The sequence below is a fragment of the Panulirus ornatus genome, chromosome 20 (assembly GCF_036320965.1).
Source record: "Panulirus ornatus isolate Po-2019 chromosome 20, ASM3632096v1, whole genome shotgun sequence".
Taxonomy (NCBI): domain Eukaryota; kingdom Metazoa; phylum Arthropoda; class Malacostraca; order Decapoda; family Palinuridae; genus Panulirus; species Panulirus ornatus.
In genome coordinates this window covers 10,655,357-10,672,743 of record NC_092243.1, presented here as the reverse complement: position 1 = coordinate 10,672,743, position 17,387 = coordinate 10,655,357, and the positions used below count along the sequence as shown (strand labels likewise).

Below are 17,387 nucleotides of genomic sequence, written 5' to 3'. Positions count from 1 at the left end.
ACATGTCAGAGGTAGAAGGAGCCAGGAAAAGGGGGTGGGGGTGGTAAGGGGGAAGAGGAGAAGGAAGTTGAAGGATTCGAGCGACAGATTCGTGAGTTATCGGGGCCAGAACGTACGACGAATGTAGTGGAGGGAGTGCATTGGAACAGTATGATATACGAGGGGTGACCTGCTGTCCAAGAGCCAACCCTGGGTATACGAAGCGGACCTGGTTGTAGATAGGGAGATGTGGTTTTTTTTTGTGCATCACACATGACGGATAGAGAAAGGATATAAAGCCATTTTTCTTCGTCTGTTCCTGGCGCTGCCTCGTTAACGTGGGAAACGGCGAACAGGCACGAAACAAATCTAACTGTTGTGGATAATGAGTAAAAATGTTTCAGGTTAGAATCAAACTGAGATTTTCAAAGAGCGTCGTGAGAACAATTATCGTAAACGTCTTCTTCTACTGAATCCTCTTCTTCTATACATTCACTCCCTGTGTGATACCACTTAACTAAATGAATGAATAAGAGACAAAGGATTACATATTCTTAAGAGGTAGTATGTCCTCTCGAGACCTCTATCCCAAGTAGTGTTTTCAAACGTATAAACTTGATTCACCTCATCTCCACTGTGCAAAAACACACGTGACCCAAACAGATGTGGGAATCTATACATGTCTGTCTGTCTGTCTGTCCAAATGCCATCTGTAGCAACTCTTCATGGTCAAGTAATATGATCTAAGACTTTATATTCAATGAACCAGTGTGTCCCATCCCCTTCCTTAGCGTCGATGTACTTGACTATATACTTTTGATAGCTCGGGGAAGTTCCTCAGTCACCAGGAATGGTAAACTTGACCCACAATCACAGCTCGCACGACCGCCTGCGATCCTTTTACCTCTCTCTCTCTCTCTCTCTCTCTCTCCCTTACCCCATCACTGACGATGAGTCTCCTCGACGTTTCTCACACCCGTGTACATTCACCCACCATGGAGCGATGGTTGGGAGTCACCTTGTCACACCGTCGGCCATCATCATTATGGGATGCGGTGGGAGGGAGGTCTACTACACTCCGTAGCGGTGTATACCAATAAAAGAATTTCACTTCTCTTGCAATCGAGACCATAATTGTGTGAGAGTAAGATTCCCTAGCTCCCGAACTGTCTTCTGAATGGAACGTCTTTGTTTTATATATATATATATATATATATATATATATATATATATATATATATATATATATATATATATATATATTTATATATATATATATATATATATATATATATATATATATATATATATATATATATATATATATATATATATATATATATTACCCCCGTAAAAACCACGGGTGTTTGAGGATGGGAAACCTGCTAGGGTGGTGGGAGGGAGGGAGCAAGTAGAGTGTGGTAGAATTTATCAAGACATCCGAGGATTGGGTTCGTTTTCTTACATGCATCGAGGTTTGGGTTCGTTTTCTTACATGCATCGAGGATTGGGTTCGTTTTCTTACATGCATCGAGGATTGGGTTCGTTTTCTTACATGCATCGAGGATTGGGTTCGTTTTCTTACATGCATCGAGGTTTGGGTTCGTTTTCTTACATGCATCGAGGATTAGGTTCGTTTTCTTGCATGCATCGAGGATTGGGTTCGTTTTCTTGCATGCATCGAGGATTGGGTTCGTTTTCTTACATGCATCGAGGATTTGGTTGTTCCATTCTAACCCTGTTACACCTGCGGTCTCTCTATACAGTTTTTTTTTTCTTTATCTAGAATGATTTCCAAATTTCTTTAAAGTAACTAGTTTAATGCGTTTTCTGCTGGCAGATTTGTCTGAACGTTGCGTTTGTTCGGTAAACTCCTGTGGACAAATGAATATATATATATATATATATATATATATATATATATATATTAATTGCCTATTTGTACTGTCGACAATGTGTGTGTGTGTGTGTGTGTATTTTGATCATTATCATTATTATCATCATTATCATTATTATCATTATTATTATTATTATCATTATCATTATTATTATTATCATCATCATCATTACGTAATCTTCAAGACTGAGCTTCGCGCGGAAGCAGGGTAAGGTGGGCTCTGTGGAATGCGCGAGTCCTCGCTTGACGCTCTACCCTTTTCCGTTCGCTGACAGTGACACAGCTCCAGGGACAGACATAGAACTCCTCATTTTTTTCTTATTTTTCACGCTCATTCTCTACCTGTCCCGTACAATGCGACGAAACCAGACCTATCCGCAACCAGACCTTTCCATGGTTAACCCAAGACGCTTCATATGTCCGTGTTCAGACCGCTGACAGCACGTCCTCCCCCAGTATACCTTATTGTTCCAATTCTGGACACATTTTATAGAACACAGTCATATCCACTTACGAAAGACGTCAGTATAGGGAGTATTTTTCATACCGAAATCTAATCTGGGGTTGGAATATAAGCTGGGGACATTAAGGCCTGTAATTAAGTAATTAATGATTACTATTTTAGATTCTGTGATTATTTTGGCTTAGGAAGCATTATGAGATATATCATTTATTGATTTTAAGTAAAGAGCCGTTTTCATTATGTCATGTTTTAATTTTAAAACGAGATTTTGGTAATTTTTCTTAGATCAATAGATTTGCTAGAAATCTTCAGGATTAAGACAATTTTTGATGCTGAATTTGAATCTGGGGTTGAAATGTACCTTGAGAGACAATAAGACCTGTCATGTCTCCTACACTTTTTCTCCTTTTTATAAGCGATTTCCTCTCTTTCACAAATAACCAAATGCACTCATACTCTGACGACTCAATTCTGTTCCTTCTTGTCTCACTCGATCCGCATCTTGTCTTGACACAGCTTCCTCAAACTCAGACTTGGACAGGATACCTCAGTTGGGTAGACGAAATCTAGTGATGTTCAATGCCTCCATGACCCAGTTTCTTACCATCTTTCTATCGAAAATTCCCAACAACTCTCGTCTCTCCTTATACGGTCCCTTAATTCCACCTCTTGGCTCAATGAACAAAGTTGGTATTACTGTAACATCCACTCTTTCATGGAAACAGCTAAGTCTGCCTCTAAGAAACTGGGTGCCCTGTTTAGATATCGAAATTTCTTTTCTTCTGAACAGTTGCTCCGTTTATATAAAGAATTGATTCGTCCTTTTATGGAGTACTGCTCTCACATCTGGGGTGGTCCTAGCTCTGCATCCTTACTCGACATAGTTGAGCCTTAACGCTTACTTCCAAACTTGATCCTCTTGTCATACGCCGCATTGTTGGTTCATTTTCCTTCTTCTATAGGTATTGCTTTGGCTTTTGCTCCTGGGAGCTGGCTGCTTACGTGCCATACCACTTGCTAGACCACGCAACACTCGGCAATCTGCTGCGTCGCATGATTACTGTGTGGCCGTTGGCAACTCAAGAGTGGGCCGTTTTGATAACTGTTTCTTTCCCTACATCTCGAAGCTTTGGAACTCTTTACCCATCTCATGTCTTTCCCAGTAACTATGACCTGGCACATTTTAAAAGACAAATTTTTCATTTCCTCCAAAATTCGTAAATATTTTCCCCTTGTCTTTTCTTTTTCGCTTTCATAATCCTCTCTATATTCTAACTGAGACCTGGCCCTGAGGTGGACTTTCGTCTGGCTCTGGAGACTCAAATGTAAAAGTATTGTGATTGTGTGATGCTGTGTTGAATATTGGTTGTTGCTCGGTTAGTGTCGGGATTGTGCTAATGTAATTGGGAGGTCATATCCACATGAAGGAAACTTTCACATCGGGGTCTCCAAGGAGGGAGGGAGGGATGATGATGGAAGGTCATGAAGGAAGGGATTGAAAAGGGAAGGAGAAAGAACTGCTCCTTAGGGTATACCACACGGTAAAGCTTCCTAGCAAATGTTGGGAGTCTCACTTATGGAGAAATTGAATATACTCTAAGGAAGTGTGGGTTCCAATGCAATGACTATGCGATCACATGCATTTCTTCCTTGCCAATAAGCTCCTTGGCTGATGCTAGATGCGAGGGGGACCCACTCCATCTGAAATCCAGGGCGTTTATAGCACAACGAATGGGTATTACAGTAGTCTGAACAGACCACCTGTTATCTTCTGTAGCCTCGTATCCTGGTTGGTGTAGGTGATGCCTCGCAAGCGGTGGGTCGAGGCCCACACCACTGGAGGTGTGAGGGCGACCTCTTCTTCTGGATCCATGTGAGGACGACCTCTTCTTCTGGATCCATGTGAGGACGACCTCCTCCTCCTCTGGATCCATGTGAGGACGACCTCCTCCTCCTCTGGATCCATGTGAGGACGACCTCCTCCTCCTCTGGATCCATGTGAGGACGATCTCTTCCTCTGAATCCATGTGTGGACGACCTCCTCCCCTGGATCCATGTGAGGACGACCTCCTCCTCTGGATCCATGTGAGGACGACCTCCTCCTCCTCTGGATCCATGTGAGGACGACCCCCTCCTCTGGATCCATGTGAGGACCACCTCCTCCTATGGATCCATGTGAGGACGACCTCCTCCTCTGGATCCATGTGAGGACCACCTCCTCCTCTGGATCCATGTGAGGACCACCAGTTCTTGTGGACCCAGACTACTGCTATGTACACAAGGTGTTGTGATGATACGTGTGCCAATGAACAGATGTAGGGGTCTGTGCCGCTGTATTCTTTGTGGGCAAAGTGCATGATTTTTATCTTACTTTAGGCCTCCTGGAGGGCAGATGCAGAGGAGTAACGCTCTTGGCTCTGGTTGGGAAAATGAACTACGTATCGAACTTGATGCCTGGTAGATGCGAGAGGGAGGTAGAACATAGTTTAGCGAGTGGCGAGAGCTCCTCAGATCAGGAAAGGATGGAGGATTGGCCCAATTGATGTCTGTATAGACCTGATCCAAACCCCCATTTGATGTCCGTATAGACCTGATCCAAACCCGTGGAATTGGATTAGGAGATAATGATGATAGGTAGATAGATAGATAGATAGATAGATAGATAGATAGATAAATAGATTAGGCTGTACTTGTAATAAGTCCCTTTTTAGGGAAAGTTTGGGGTTATGGCTCGGTGGTGCGCCACCGCGATGCGTCAGGGACCAGCCGACTGGACAGGTAATGAGTTGTGAGCATTGTATTGCTATGTCGTCACAGCTGGGTATTGTGTGTGTACGTCACCCCAGGCGTGATGCTGGATGAGCTCTCTCTCTCTCTCTCTCTCTCTCTCTCTCTCTCTCTCTCTCTCTCTCTCTCTACATATATATATATATATATATATATATATATATATATATATATATATATATATATATATATATATATATATATGTGTGTGTGTGTGTGTGTGTGTGTATTTCTTTTTCTTTCATACTATTCGCCATTTCCCGCGTTAGCGAGGTAGCGTTAGGAACAGAGGACTGGGCCCTTGAGGGAATAGCCTCACCTGGCCCCCTTCTTTTGGAAAATTAAAAAAAAAAAAAAAAGAGGGGGGAGGATTTCCAGCCCCCCGCTCCCTCCCCTTTTCGTCGCCTTCTACGACACGCAGGGAATACGTGGGAAGTATTCTTTCTCCCCTATCCCCAGGGATAATATAGATGCACATAGAATTGAATATGACAGCATATTTAGAGTCATCACTCTTCTTCCTAAGTTTCCCAAATTTCCTCAGTATTATTCTACCATTAAGTAGGTGCTGAAACACCAGTTGTTCATAGTTCTTCATTCATTTCATTCAAGCTCTCGCCTACACGGAGGCATCATCAGGAAGCTACACAAAAAAAAAGAGGGAAAAACTGCGTCACCGAACTAGGAAATCATGTGGAAAACGTAAACAAAATATAAAAACACAGGGAAAAACACAGCACATAGTAACACGAAGCCATCACTAGAGAACTATGGTCTCTACGTGCGCCCCGCTAGAGTACAGAATGACCAAGGGCCACTGTACTAGAGAACGACTGCATTAGCTCCGAGTTTTCTAGGCGCTGCGACCGATGTTAGAGAACACGTTAGTTTTCTAAGCGCTGTGACGGATGTTAGAGAACACGTTAGTTTTCTAAGCGCTGCGCCAGATGTCAGAGAACACGTTAGTTTTCTAAGCGCTGCGACAGATGTTAAAGAACACGTTAGTTTTCTAAGAACTGTGACAGATGTTAGAGAACACGTTAGTTTTCTAAGCGCTGTGACAGATGTTAGAGAACACATTAGATGACACGTGTAACACTAATATCAAGTTAGAAGTTGTTAGAGATGAATGTTATCTTCCCAAGATGGTGCTATTTACTTTTCGTATCTCCCATACACATTTTTGTTTGTGTATATTTCTATATGTTAGCTGAGACGGTTCGGGCAATCGCGTGTCCTAATCAAGACGATCATATCAGCGCTGATATATATATATATATATATATATATATATATATATATATATATATATATATATATATATATATTGCAAGAGATCATAGTGGTGCGCGTGATCTAGTATATGCAATAAACCACAGGAAAATGAAATGCGATAAGTTCCCAAGTGCACCTTCATGTAATGATCACATCGTGAGGGGAGATACAATGTGATCATTACGCGAACGTGTAATTTTGAAGTATTCCTGTTTTATATATATATATATATATATATATATATATATATATATATATATATATATATATATATATATATATATATATATATATGGCCAAGCCAGGTACCCAGTTTATCAAACAACCTCTAGTTAAGGATGAACAGTTGGGTTGATTGTGGACCGGCTACCTCTACCAGGACTCGAACTTCTGCGCTCGACCTCAGGCTTCCCGTGAATGCATAATGGTCAGCAAAGCTAACCGCTAGAAATAGCGTTCGTTGGCAATATCAACATCGTACTCATGTTACAAGAGGAAAAAAAAAAACATATCGAGATGATTTACATCATCATCAAACCATTTCCAATTATACATATATCCTTTTTCGTAAACAAGTTGTGTAAATGATCAAGCCATTCTTCTTTTCTTTCTTGTTTTCGTAAATGAGTTTCAATTCCTTTCCGATACATCTCTCTCTCTCTCTCTCCTCTTCGTCATAGATCATTATCTTATCAGCTCGTGAACGAGACGTGAGGGCGACTGGTTAGAGAGAACGAGTTCGTAATGTTCTTGGCGAGACGCGCGTGAACATTCCCGTGTCATAAAGTGGGTCAGCGTTTTACATTTTCTGTTCCCGTAATTGCAATGGTATCCGGCTCGTGTGTGTGTGTGTGTGTGTGTGTGTGTGTGTGTGTCCGTGTGGTGTGTGTGTGTGTGTGTGTGTGATCTGGGGCCGTGAGTGAGGTGCCAGGCCCACCACAGTACAGTACAGTGCAGTAGTTAGTGTTACGATCTCGTTGCTTAGAGCAGAGAAGAGAAAGGTGATAATAATAACCACGTCAGAACTAGTGGTGGAGGGTTGTAACTTGTGGTGAGGGGTCAGGACTAGTGGTGGAGGGTTGTAGCTTGTGGTGGGAGGTCAGGACTAGTGGTGGAGGGTTGTAGCTTGTGGTGGAGGTCAGAACTAGTGGTGGAGGGTTGTAACTTGTGGTGAGGGGTCAGAACTAGTGGTGGAGAGTTGTAACTAGTGGTGGAGAGTTGTAACTAGTGGTGGGGAATCATAACTAGTGGTGGAGGGTTGTAACTTGGTATTGCCAACCACTATACCCGGTTTTGAAACCACTATATTCAACCTGGTGTACACCCACCCACGGGGCACCTTCAACATCCATACGAAGTTTCCAGTTTTCAGCCACCATCGTAATCCAGTTTCCAGCAGCTATCGTCATGGAGCTATGGCACTGACACACACACACACACACACATATACACAGGCGCGCGCGCGCGCGACCGCGCTCTATTTTATCAGTAGAGAAAATTTCGTTCCATTTGACTTGGGGTTAAGGGCTTTAGTTCAGCCACAATTACCAGCCGTAACTGGTGCCTCCCTGTATGTCCTTCATCCACACACACACACCCCAACCCTCCCCCCGCCCTACTGGAACGTGGGGTGGGTGATGAGAGAGAGAGAGAGAGAGAGAGAGAGAGAGAGAGAGAGAGAGAGAGAGAGAGAGAGAGAGACGCTACTTCGCTTCGCCCCTCCCGCTCCCCACTAAACATCACAACACTGTCCATTTGCTTTTCCTGTCCCCCTAGTCCCCAACACCCCTTCACAGGTCCTCATTCGTCAGCCCCTCCTACCTGGACTGGCAAGAGGGAACTCTCTCTCTCTCTCTCTCTCTCTCTCTCTCTCTCTCTCTCTCTCTCTCTCTCTCTCTCTCCAGTTAAGGAGGGGAAAAAATAGACAGCTCATACCACCACCTCCTCCTCCTCCTCCTCTTGCTAACCCTCGTACCTCTCGCCTCACCTCTCCCTAGCTGCCTTTTCTCTCCTCCGCTCGAAGGGTCGTCCGTTGATTAGATCCATCCACAGGTCGCACCCCCCATCACTCGCTTCTTACGATCTGCGCCTAGCCATCCATTCCTTAGCCACCTCTCTCTCTCTCTCTCTCTCTCTCTCTCTCTCTCTCTCTCTCTCTCTCTCTCTCTCTCTCTCTCTCTATCTATCTATCTATCTATCTATCTCTCTCTCTCTTAGCCTACCGCCCTTTTTTTTCCCCCTCGACTGCCCGTTAACTTTAAAACCTCCCGTTCCACCACACCGCCTTCCTGTTACATGTTTTTCTCTCTCTCCTTCCTCCCCTCTCCCTGGTAGCGGTACCCATTGTACTTTATGTGTGTGTGTGTGTGTGTTTTACTTGGCCTGCCTGCCTGCCTGTCTGACCGCTCACTTTAACCCATTCTCCTTTCACTTTCGCCCGGAACGGCACGAGCCGCTGTGCGCCGGGCGGAACTGAGCGAGAGAAGCCAGGCGCCCCCCCAGGCCATCGCCACCCACCCACCTCGCCGGGTCCGTTCGAGCGTCGTGCTAACGCCACCTCCTCGTTAACCTAGTTTCAATGGAGCTTGTCTCTCTAGGGGGGGGGGGGGGGAGCACCCGTAATCACCCCTCGATGGCTCTGAGAGAGAGAGAGAGAGAGAGAGAGAGAGAGAGAGAGAGAGAGAGAGAGAGAGTCACCCAAATGGTTTTCTTACCGTTCTCATCTTCGTCAGGGAAGCGATCTCGCCTGTCGACACCTGGAGAGCATTTTCTTTCGCAGTTATGTTGAAGAGAAACTCAAATGAGAGAGAGAAAAAAAAAGATGTATGGTTTACGACCTGGTATATATAACTCAGAAGGTAAACCAAGCGTAATCACTCTTATTGTCCGTTTTCGTTTTGAGATTACACTTACTGGCCGATGTTAATAAGGTCCAGGTTGCCTAGCTTAGCCTAGCAACAAACCCTTTATACTGACCGATGGTTAAGTCCGGGTTGCCTAGCCTAGCCTAGCAACAAAACCCTTTATACTGGCCGATGGTGAAGTCCGGGTTGCCTAGCGTAGCCTAGCATCAAGACGGTTATATTGGCCGATGGTTAAGCCCGGATCGCCTAGCCTAGCCTAGCAACAACGTCTCTGCAGATGTGTGAACAGAACATGGAAACTGGCGGAGGTGAGATGGCAAATTATAATCTTATGAATCTCAACCCATAAAAAAAAAAATTCTTCAATTATGGAGCGAAAATACTCAATAGGATTTGATGTATATTGAATTATTTATCGTTAGACACATTGCACACTGCTGTTAGCGTAGTTAGAAGTGTATTTCCGTTTTCTTAAAGTCTTTCTCCGTTTTCTTAAAATATATTACGAAAGTGTGTTCGCTGTGATCAGAGACGGACGGATGGGAAATTGGGGCGAATAAATGGGCACTGGTGACGTCATGGGGCGAATAAATGGGAACTTGTGACGTCATGGGGCGAATAAATGGGCACTTGTGACGTCATGGGGCGAATAAATGGGCACTGGTGACGTCATGGGGCGAATAAATGGGCACTTGTGACGTCATGGGGCGAATAGATGGGAACTTGTGACGTCATGAGGCGAATAAATGGGAACTTGTGACGTCATGGAGGGGATGTGGACCGGGCGTTTCGTACCATTAAGTGATTTTGACAGTGTGAAATGTCATGGTTGTAGAAGATCTTTCACGCTGCTGGTTTTAAAGTTCTTAGAAATATCCCCCCCCTCCCCCTCCCCTCCCCCCAAAAATCTAAAATTTGGAGATTCATTCATTGAGTCACCTACAAAATATCTGTATATATAAGTCTATATGTCTCTGTGAAACGAGTGTGTTATTGGACGATATGTCTGTGACCAAGCGAGTATCCGTAGTGAAGCGGTTAGCGTTGTGACCCCACCCGTTTAAGATGCTTGGGTTCGAATTCCCGGACGGGTTAGGCAGGCTGACAGCCAACCCAAGTGTTCATCCTCCCCTTTGAGGCTGGTCGATGAATGGGTACCTAGTAGCGTAAGGTGTTGTATGTGTGTGGTGTGTGTGTGTGTGTGTGTGTGTGTGTGTGTGTGTGTGTGTGATAGTTTAGCACATGTTAAGCCAGAAAACCCCTGGATCTACCTACTTTAGGCGAAACACAGAATAAGTTCTTTCAAGTCGGAATTTTCGAAAGAAATAGGACTCCAGAGCGAGAGTGGCACCGTCAAGTGGTGTGTGTGAGGGAACGTTGGCGAGAATATCACTTGCGATGGAGCTGTGGAACGTGTTAGGAGGAGAGGTGAATGGAAATGGTAACGGAAAACATAAAAAAAATAACTGGCACAAGATGAAATTGGATGGATAAGAGGACCGGAGATGCGAGGCACGAGTGCAATATTCTCTCCACATATACATAAATAGGTCAGAACAAATAGGTAATAACACACACACACACACACACACACACACACACACACACACGAGAGAGAGCTGGTGGCGTCACGAATTTAGTACTGCCTCCACCGTACAGTACATATAGATCAATCACAGACGTTGGGAACAGAGTCGATATCAGTGTACGTAACAAGTTCACGGGGATTATATAAATACATACATCATTCAACTGTTTCTCCGTTGCAGTCGCATCCATCAAGCGAATCGCGACTAAAAAATCAATGGCCAGAAGGATCGAACATGACTCGTGTGTTTTGACTAAAGTTTCCCCTCCTCTTACTTTCTCCGCTGCCTCCGCGAGAGTCATTTGCATTATGATAGTCTCTTCCAGTCGATTGACTAGATCGTATACATACTGCATAGCTGCTGCCTTGCTTGATAATGTAAACCATAATGATTTGACTTTTATATTCAGTCTTGTCTTAATATATTGATAAATTACTGTTAAAGTGTATTACTTTGATATATATATATATATATATATATATATATATATATATATATATATATATATATATATATATATATATATATAGAAAAAGATAAACTAGAATTCTAACTTTCTTAGTGTTGTTTGTCTTTATGAAGTCACGTTTTTGTTCTGAATATATATATATATTATATATATATATATATATATATATATATATATATATATATATATATATATAGTACGAGGAATTTTGCAAATGAAATCCTGTTTGTCTTCTATCGGGTTGTCATGATGACTATGACAGATCCTGGTACAGTTCCAAAACATTTTTTTGGGTCGTCAGACTCGATCTCAAGAGAGCGTTGTTCAGGGTCTCCGGTGAAAGGAATCGACCCCTACCACGTCCCACAGTTGCTCCATGTCCTGCACTAGCTCGTTACCCCGCCCTTTGACACCATAGATGGTGGATCGTGTCACAACCACGGGGAAGGAACAATGGCCCCCCCTTTCCCCTCTCACTTTATACAGTGATTATGATCCTGGGCTGTACTTTCGTGACGAGGTTCGCCCTTGGGAACCTCGAGGGCGGGATCCCCCGCACACAAGATGCTAGGGAACCTTTCTACCGGATCCTGCTGCCGCAACCTGGGTTTGACCTTGTCTTTACGCTAATCATGGAATCTTCCTCCTTTCTCTTCATTCCCCGTTACAGGCGAATGCGTAATCTACTTTCAGTACGGAGTTCGAGATATAACTACCCGTTAAAAAGATATATATATATATATATATATATATATATATATATATATATATATATATATATATATATATATATATGGGTACAGTACGCAACGATATATGAGTGAGGGCAGTAAGGGAGGTGCGACCAGTGTTGCAAGTGAAAGTCGTAAGGTCCATCTGATCGCCACTATTGTTTAAAAGCCAGTTATTAATTTGATAGACGCATTCGTTATTACGACAGAGTCTATCGGCTGTGAGACATATCAGTGAGCCAGCATTTCTAACCCCCCGAAAACCTTGAGATGGATTGGAAAAGTGATGTAATATTATGCGAAACACTTGAGCGAGCTGGCAACTCCGAGACCGTTGGAGGCTGGGGTGCCGAACTCACGCCTCCGTCAGTAGTTGCCGAGCCACCGGGCAGGGAGAAAGGGAAGGAAAACCGTCTCACCGCACCTGATGTCCACGCCATCTTCTGGATCAGGATGAGAGTCTTTTGGTCTAGTTCTCCCGTCTGATTCATGGAGTTATCGAGTGTGCTTAATCCTGGGGATCAGTGAAAGCTATAGAGATAAGAGGAGAATCCTGAAGCACTTATATCCGTCGTGGCTTCACGTGTTTAGAATAACCCTCAGAAGATTATTTGGGTTAGTTAATATTGTAACTGAAAAAAGTTTAATAGCTTTAGCTTTCGGCAGAATATTTGTACCGGTAAACGACTAGTCAACCCAACCTACCCTGTCATCCATAACTGATCCTGACAAGAAATGCACCAGCCACTCACACCGATAATATCCTGAGATCGCTTCGTGTCCCCTCGAGTCAGCCATGCATCATCTGGCGTTACCCACCTTCGTAGCCATTTGCAGCCTCCCTCTAACGTCACCAGAACCCCAGCAGAAGTTCCCGGACGACTTCTACAGCATTACTAGCACCAGACCCAATTCTGGGCTACACCACAGTGACGCTGGCCCATTACTTCCGGAGGACGGTCATGCGACAGGCCCCTTTGGTGATGTCCATGTTGATAGTTTCGAACTACTCAGTCGTCCCACTGATTTCTCCGTCATCCGAGGGACTTCGAGGTTCCCAAGACCCCCGAACTCCAGCTCTGGGAACAGTAATGTCGATCTCAGACTCCTGTACAACTCCATGCTGAACGACTCTCATTCTGCAGGCTTCAAGCAGCATAACAACGGAGACAGAGGTGTGGAATGCTGCTCCACCTGCATTGGCAGGATTGTCTTGTCATTATGGGATGTATTAGCATGATATGTAACATATGACGTGTGTGTGGCCGTCGCTGTGGTAGGTGTGGAATTAAGTAATTCAAGATACCTCTGTAAAAGAGAGGAGCCAAATGAAATATTGTTGGTTTTTAAATTAGTTATACAGGATGTTCATGCTCTCTTATTACAGCTCCCCAACAGCGCTTATATTTGTGACATTATTCACCGATTTCACTCATTTCCCACGCCATCCGCTCCTGACACACAACATTCTATCCTACAAAATCAGCATCTACCCACTTTTAGCGTCCTAGACTCCGAACCGAAATATACCGGCTCTTCTATTTCGTGTTTCCTTTTCCATTGTAGAACGTTCCTGTTAATGTCATTTCCCAGTGTGTTATCACATTTGTCGGATCATATATATATATATATATATATATATGACCGACATGGCGTGGGCAAAAATGTCCTTATGACCCCATCTCGGGTGAAAGGAATATAGGTAAAAAAAGAAAACGTGACATCTCGGATGTTTGTAAACCTTCCTTTTTACAGGCAAAAACGTTACACTTGACACCATTACGTGTTTCTCCACCATAGATGCTTTCTGTCTCTATGCTTACAGACACATTTCCCAAAATGTGTTGACGCTATGGAACGCACGTCTCAACACTGTGATTACCCAGCTTTATGATACCCACACACCACTCCCCGTCGCCTTCACTGCTCATTCATTGAGTACACACTTTTGTTGGCCTTTCGAACACATTCCATTGACACGAGATTTTGTGTTGCTAATCTGTACTGTCACAAATATCCTCAAAAACACCCATTATCACCATTAGAACGCCCTCAACCCCACCCGTAGAGGATCCACAGAACCCAACCCAGACCTTCCTCACACCACCAATTACCCGACTGCTACTAATAAGCCTCTCGTTTCTCCTTTCCCCGACAGCCATCCCTCAGAAGTGCTGGTACAAGAGTAACCAGTATGACTGTGGCCTCTCCGTCTCCTGCGTCTTCCAAGGGTCGAAACCCATCGACCTGTGCTCCGGGGGTATGATCTGGTCGTGCTGCGTGCCACGGAACAAGGTCGATGTGGTCGACCAGAACCTGGGATCCATTGGCGATGACGTCAGTAAGTAGAAGCGATTTGTTAACTGGTTCGCGAGTGGTTCTGTCACGCCCCGAAGGCCTTAGGGAGATATAGGGTGTTTTCTGAAAGTATATGAGGTTCACTCAGAGGTGTGATTCCAAGTCTAGACAGTTCGCGGCCTTACGTTTGGCTGGATGGCTAACGAATTATATTGTTTGCTTGTCTTATAACAAACGGTGATATAGGCACATAAGATGATATCAGGGGAGAACTTGTTGGAGTTATCATAGGCTCTAGAGGGTAACTCATAATCCCTTGACTAGAACAATGTCTCATTTTTTCCCCTATTTTCTTCCCATCTAGTTTTATTGTCTCTGGGAAGACAAAAACAAGACTCATGGGATAATTCTACAAGTCAGGTGGACAGTTTCCTGCGGTTACAAAACAGATACATGTGTGTTCTAATTTTCTCCACATCTTTCTACACAAAAGACTCCTCCAGTCCCTTCCAGCGACCACTACCGTTCACTCATGAAACGACCAGCGTTCTCCACACCCTGCAGCACCCGTTCCCTCACGATTTGTAGAAGAGTAACACAGGGACTGCATCCACCAGTCCATCGTTTGTCGCTACCTCTACACTTAGCAGGTTCTTCTTATAGTCTCTGGACTGGTATCTCCTATAGATGAGTTTGATTAGATTTCTTCAATTTTCTGTCCACATGTTCCTTAACTTCTGATTATCTTTTTACTGGCGTTATCTAAGCCATATTCAGAGTTCTAGTCTTGCATTGGATAAGCATGTTTGTTTACTTTTTTTTAGGACAGATGAATGAATTCATGCTAGAGAGGGAGAGTCTGTGTGTGTGTGTGTAACGTACTTTCTGTGATGAGTGAGGTCATGGAAGAAAGATCGTGAGTCATGTCCAGATCAGTCTTCATTGGTAGTATTAATGTCCAGCAGTACTGAGGTACACACCTATGAGCAAAATGACATGCCTCTCTTGTAGTAGCTCATGATATTGTACTTGAGCATATTTTCCAGCAACTATCATTATTTTTCTATTGTATCGTCATGTGTACCGTTGTTTTAGAGATATAACGATGAAGTAGATAGACCTTACAAACTCATGTCGTATTACCTAAGCCTATAATTACTAAATAGGTTTTAGGATCAATATACTAATTATTGAAAACTGTAGATCTGCACTCACATACTTATCTACGACTTAAGTTGCACAGATGTAGTAATATTTATACACCTGATATCTACATACTTAGATTCCGGGTCTTAAGGAAAAGTTTGATGTTGAGGTATAACTAGAACGTAGATCCTACTACATCCAGTACCATTAGAGCAACGTCCGGGTAAGGAGGAGAAGAAGGCGTTGTTATTATAATCACTTAGTATTACCCACACACAAAAAAAATGGCTGACTCCTTCCTTGCCCTGACGTTTTCTTTAATGGTACGGCGTTTTAAGTTTCCGCTGACCCGCCCTTCGCCTTTATCAGGTCACCACCAGTTCTTCAGCGATGGCAGCAGCCGCCCAACCAGCACCTTCAACCACCAGAACAGACCCTTTGACCAACACAAACCCTCCCAGTTTGATCCCGACTTTGAGATCGAGGACGATGATGATTTTTTCCCCAACACTCACAGACCCTCTTCAATCCTCAGACCGCACAGACCAAACAGACCTCATTACAGACCAACGCCGTCTTTCCATCAGCCCGTGAGTTCGAGACCCGCCCTTGACTTTGACGATAATTTCAGTAACTTCAATAGACCTCAGAATTCCTTTAATAACCGCCCTCACCACTTTGACTCGTTCGACAGTCGACCTCACAACTTTCCTCGACCGGGATCGGGTCGACCTCCTCGGCCGCCTATATCAACGGGACCAACTGGGTCTGCTGTCAACCCCCGGGGTACGAACTCTTTGTTCTCAAGTCTCTTATCATTCGAGCCACGTCCCCATCCTCCTCCCGTTCTCTCTCGTTCTTTTTGAACCCAGTGTACGAAGCTGAGATTACGGTGTTGGGAAAGTGTCGAGAAAGAAAAGAACAAAAAGCTAAAGAGAAAAAAAGAATCGAGAAATGTGTCTTCAGTTCGTATTGCTTTAGTGGAAAGCTTCGAATATCAAGTATTGCGCTGTGCTTAAATGGTCAGTTTAGAAAAATCATTTGACTCTATTATGTATTATTCCACTGGGTATTACACTGGAGCTGCTTTCATAAGTGTGCGCTCTTATGTAAGTGTGTACAAGAGAACATTATATATATATATATATATATATATATATATATATATATATATATATATATATATATATATAAGTGCAGTGTTTTATCGGTCTAATAATCAGCAAGAAACCAAGTTATTTGCACCCAAGTGAAGAAAATGAAACAATAAGAAATTTCCTCATACTTGAACAATCGACCAGTTGAATCATTAACAATGCTGATGGTTGGACAGTATTTTTTTATCTTTCTTTTTTTACATTTAGGAGACTTGTGGTATCGGTTTTAAAAGCAAGGTGAACTGATGATATTGTCTTGAGAAAGAAAATGTGTGTGTGCGTGTGTTAATGATATTAGCATTATCTTGTGAACACGTGAAGAAGGGGGGGATGATAATGATGATGATTCGATTTGGTGGATACAACTTGAGTTGCACGGCCTTTTGAACAACCCTGGTAGTCATGATAGACCCAAGAGCCCCCAGTGAACCAACGAAGAAAAACATGAGTGTTGCTGTTACGGAAGAAAAAATTCCTGCAGCGTGTGTTCCCGTGTGTGTTCCATGAGACTAGAAAAAAAAAAATCTGTGCATAATGTTTTCCCGGGATACCCTCAGTGACCAGGTTTGTTGACAATGGTCCGGAAAAAGTAAGGTGTGTCCGCTCCATTTCCGGACTTTCATATTGGTGTGTTGTGTGAAATACGATGAAAGAAAGAACCGTATTGCGTGAGTGTTGGCAAAATACACAATACGTGTGATGCTGCATCTACGTCGATGTGATTGTGAAACA

The 17,387-nt window shown here is 43.5% G+C and overlaps 1 protein-coding gene across 9 annotated transcripts in view; it reads left to right on the top strand.

Moving 5' to 3' along the window:
• The window catches only part of LOC139755924 (uncharacterized), a 127,210-nt gene that overhangs the window by 73,530 nt on the left and 36,293 nt on the right, over positions 1-17,387 (top strand). For 7 of the 9 annotated variants that reach the window (XM_071674689.1, XM_071674685.1, XM_071674690.1 and 4 more), the window contains 2 exons: positions 14,213-14,395; positions 15,868-16,284. In XM_071674689.1, the coding sequence (XP_071530790.1) occupies positions 14,213-14,395; positions 15,868-16,284 (600 nt within the window). Of the gene's footprint in view, positions 1-12,421; positions 13,230-14,212; positions 14,396-15,867; positions 16,285-17,387 lie in introns of those variants that run through there. The other 2 variants (XM_071674683.1, XM_071674682.1) reach the window with 2 other exon arrangements.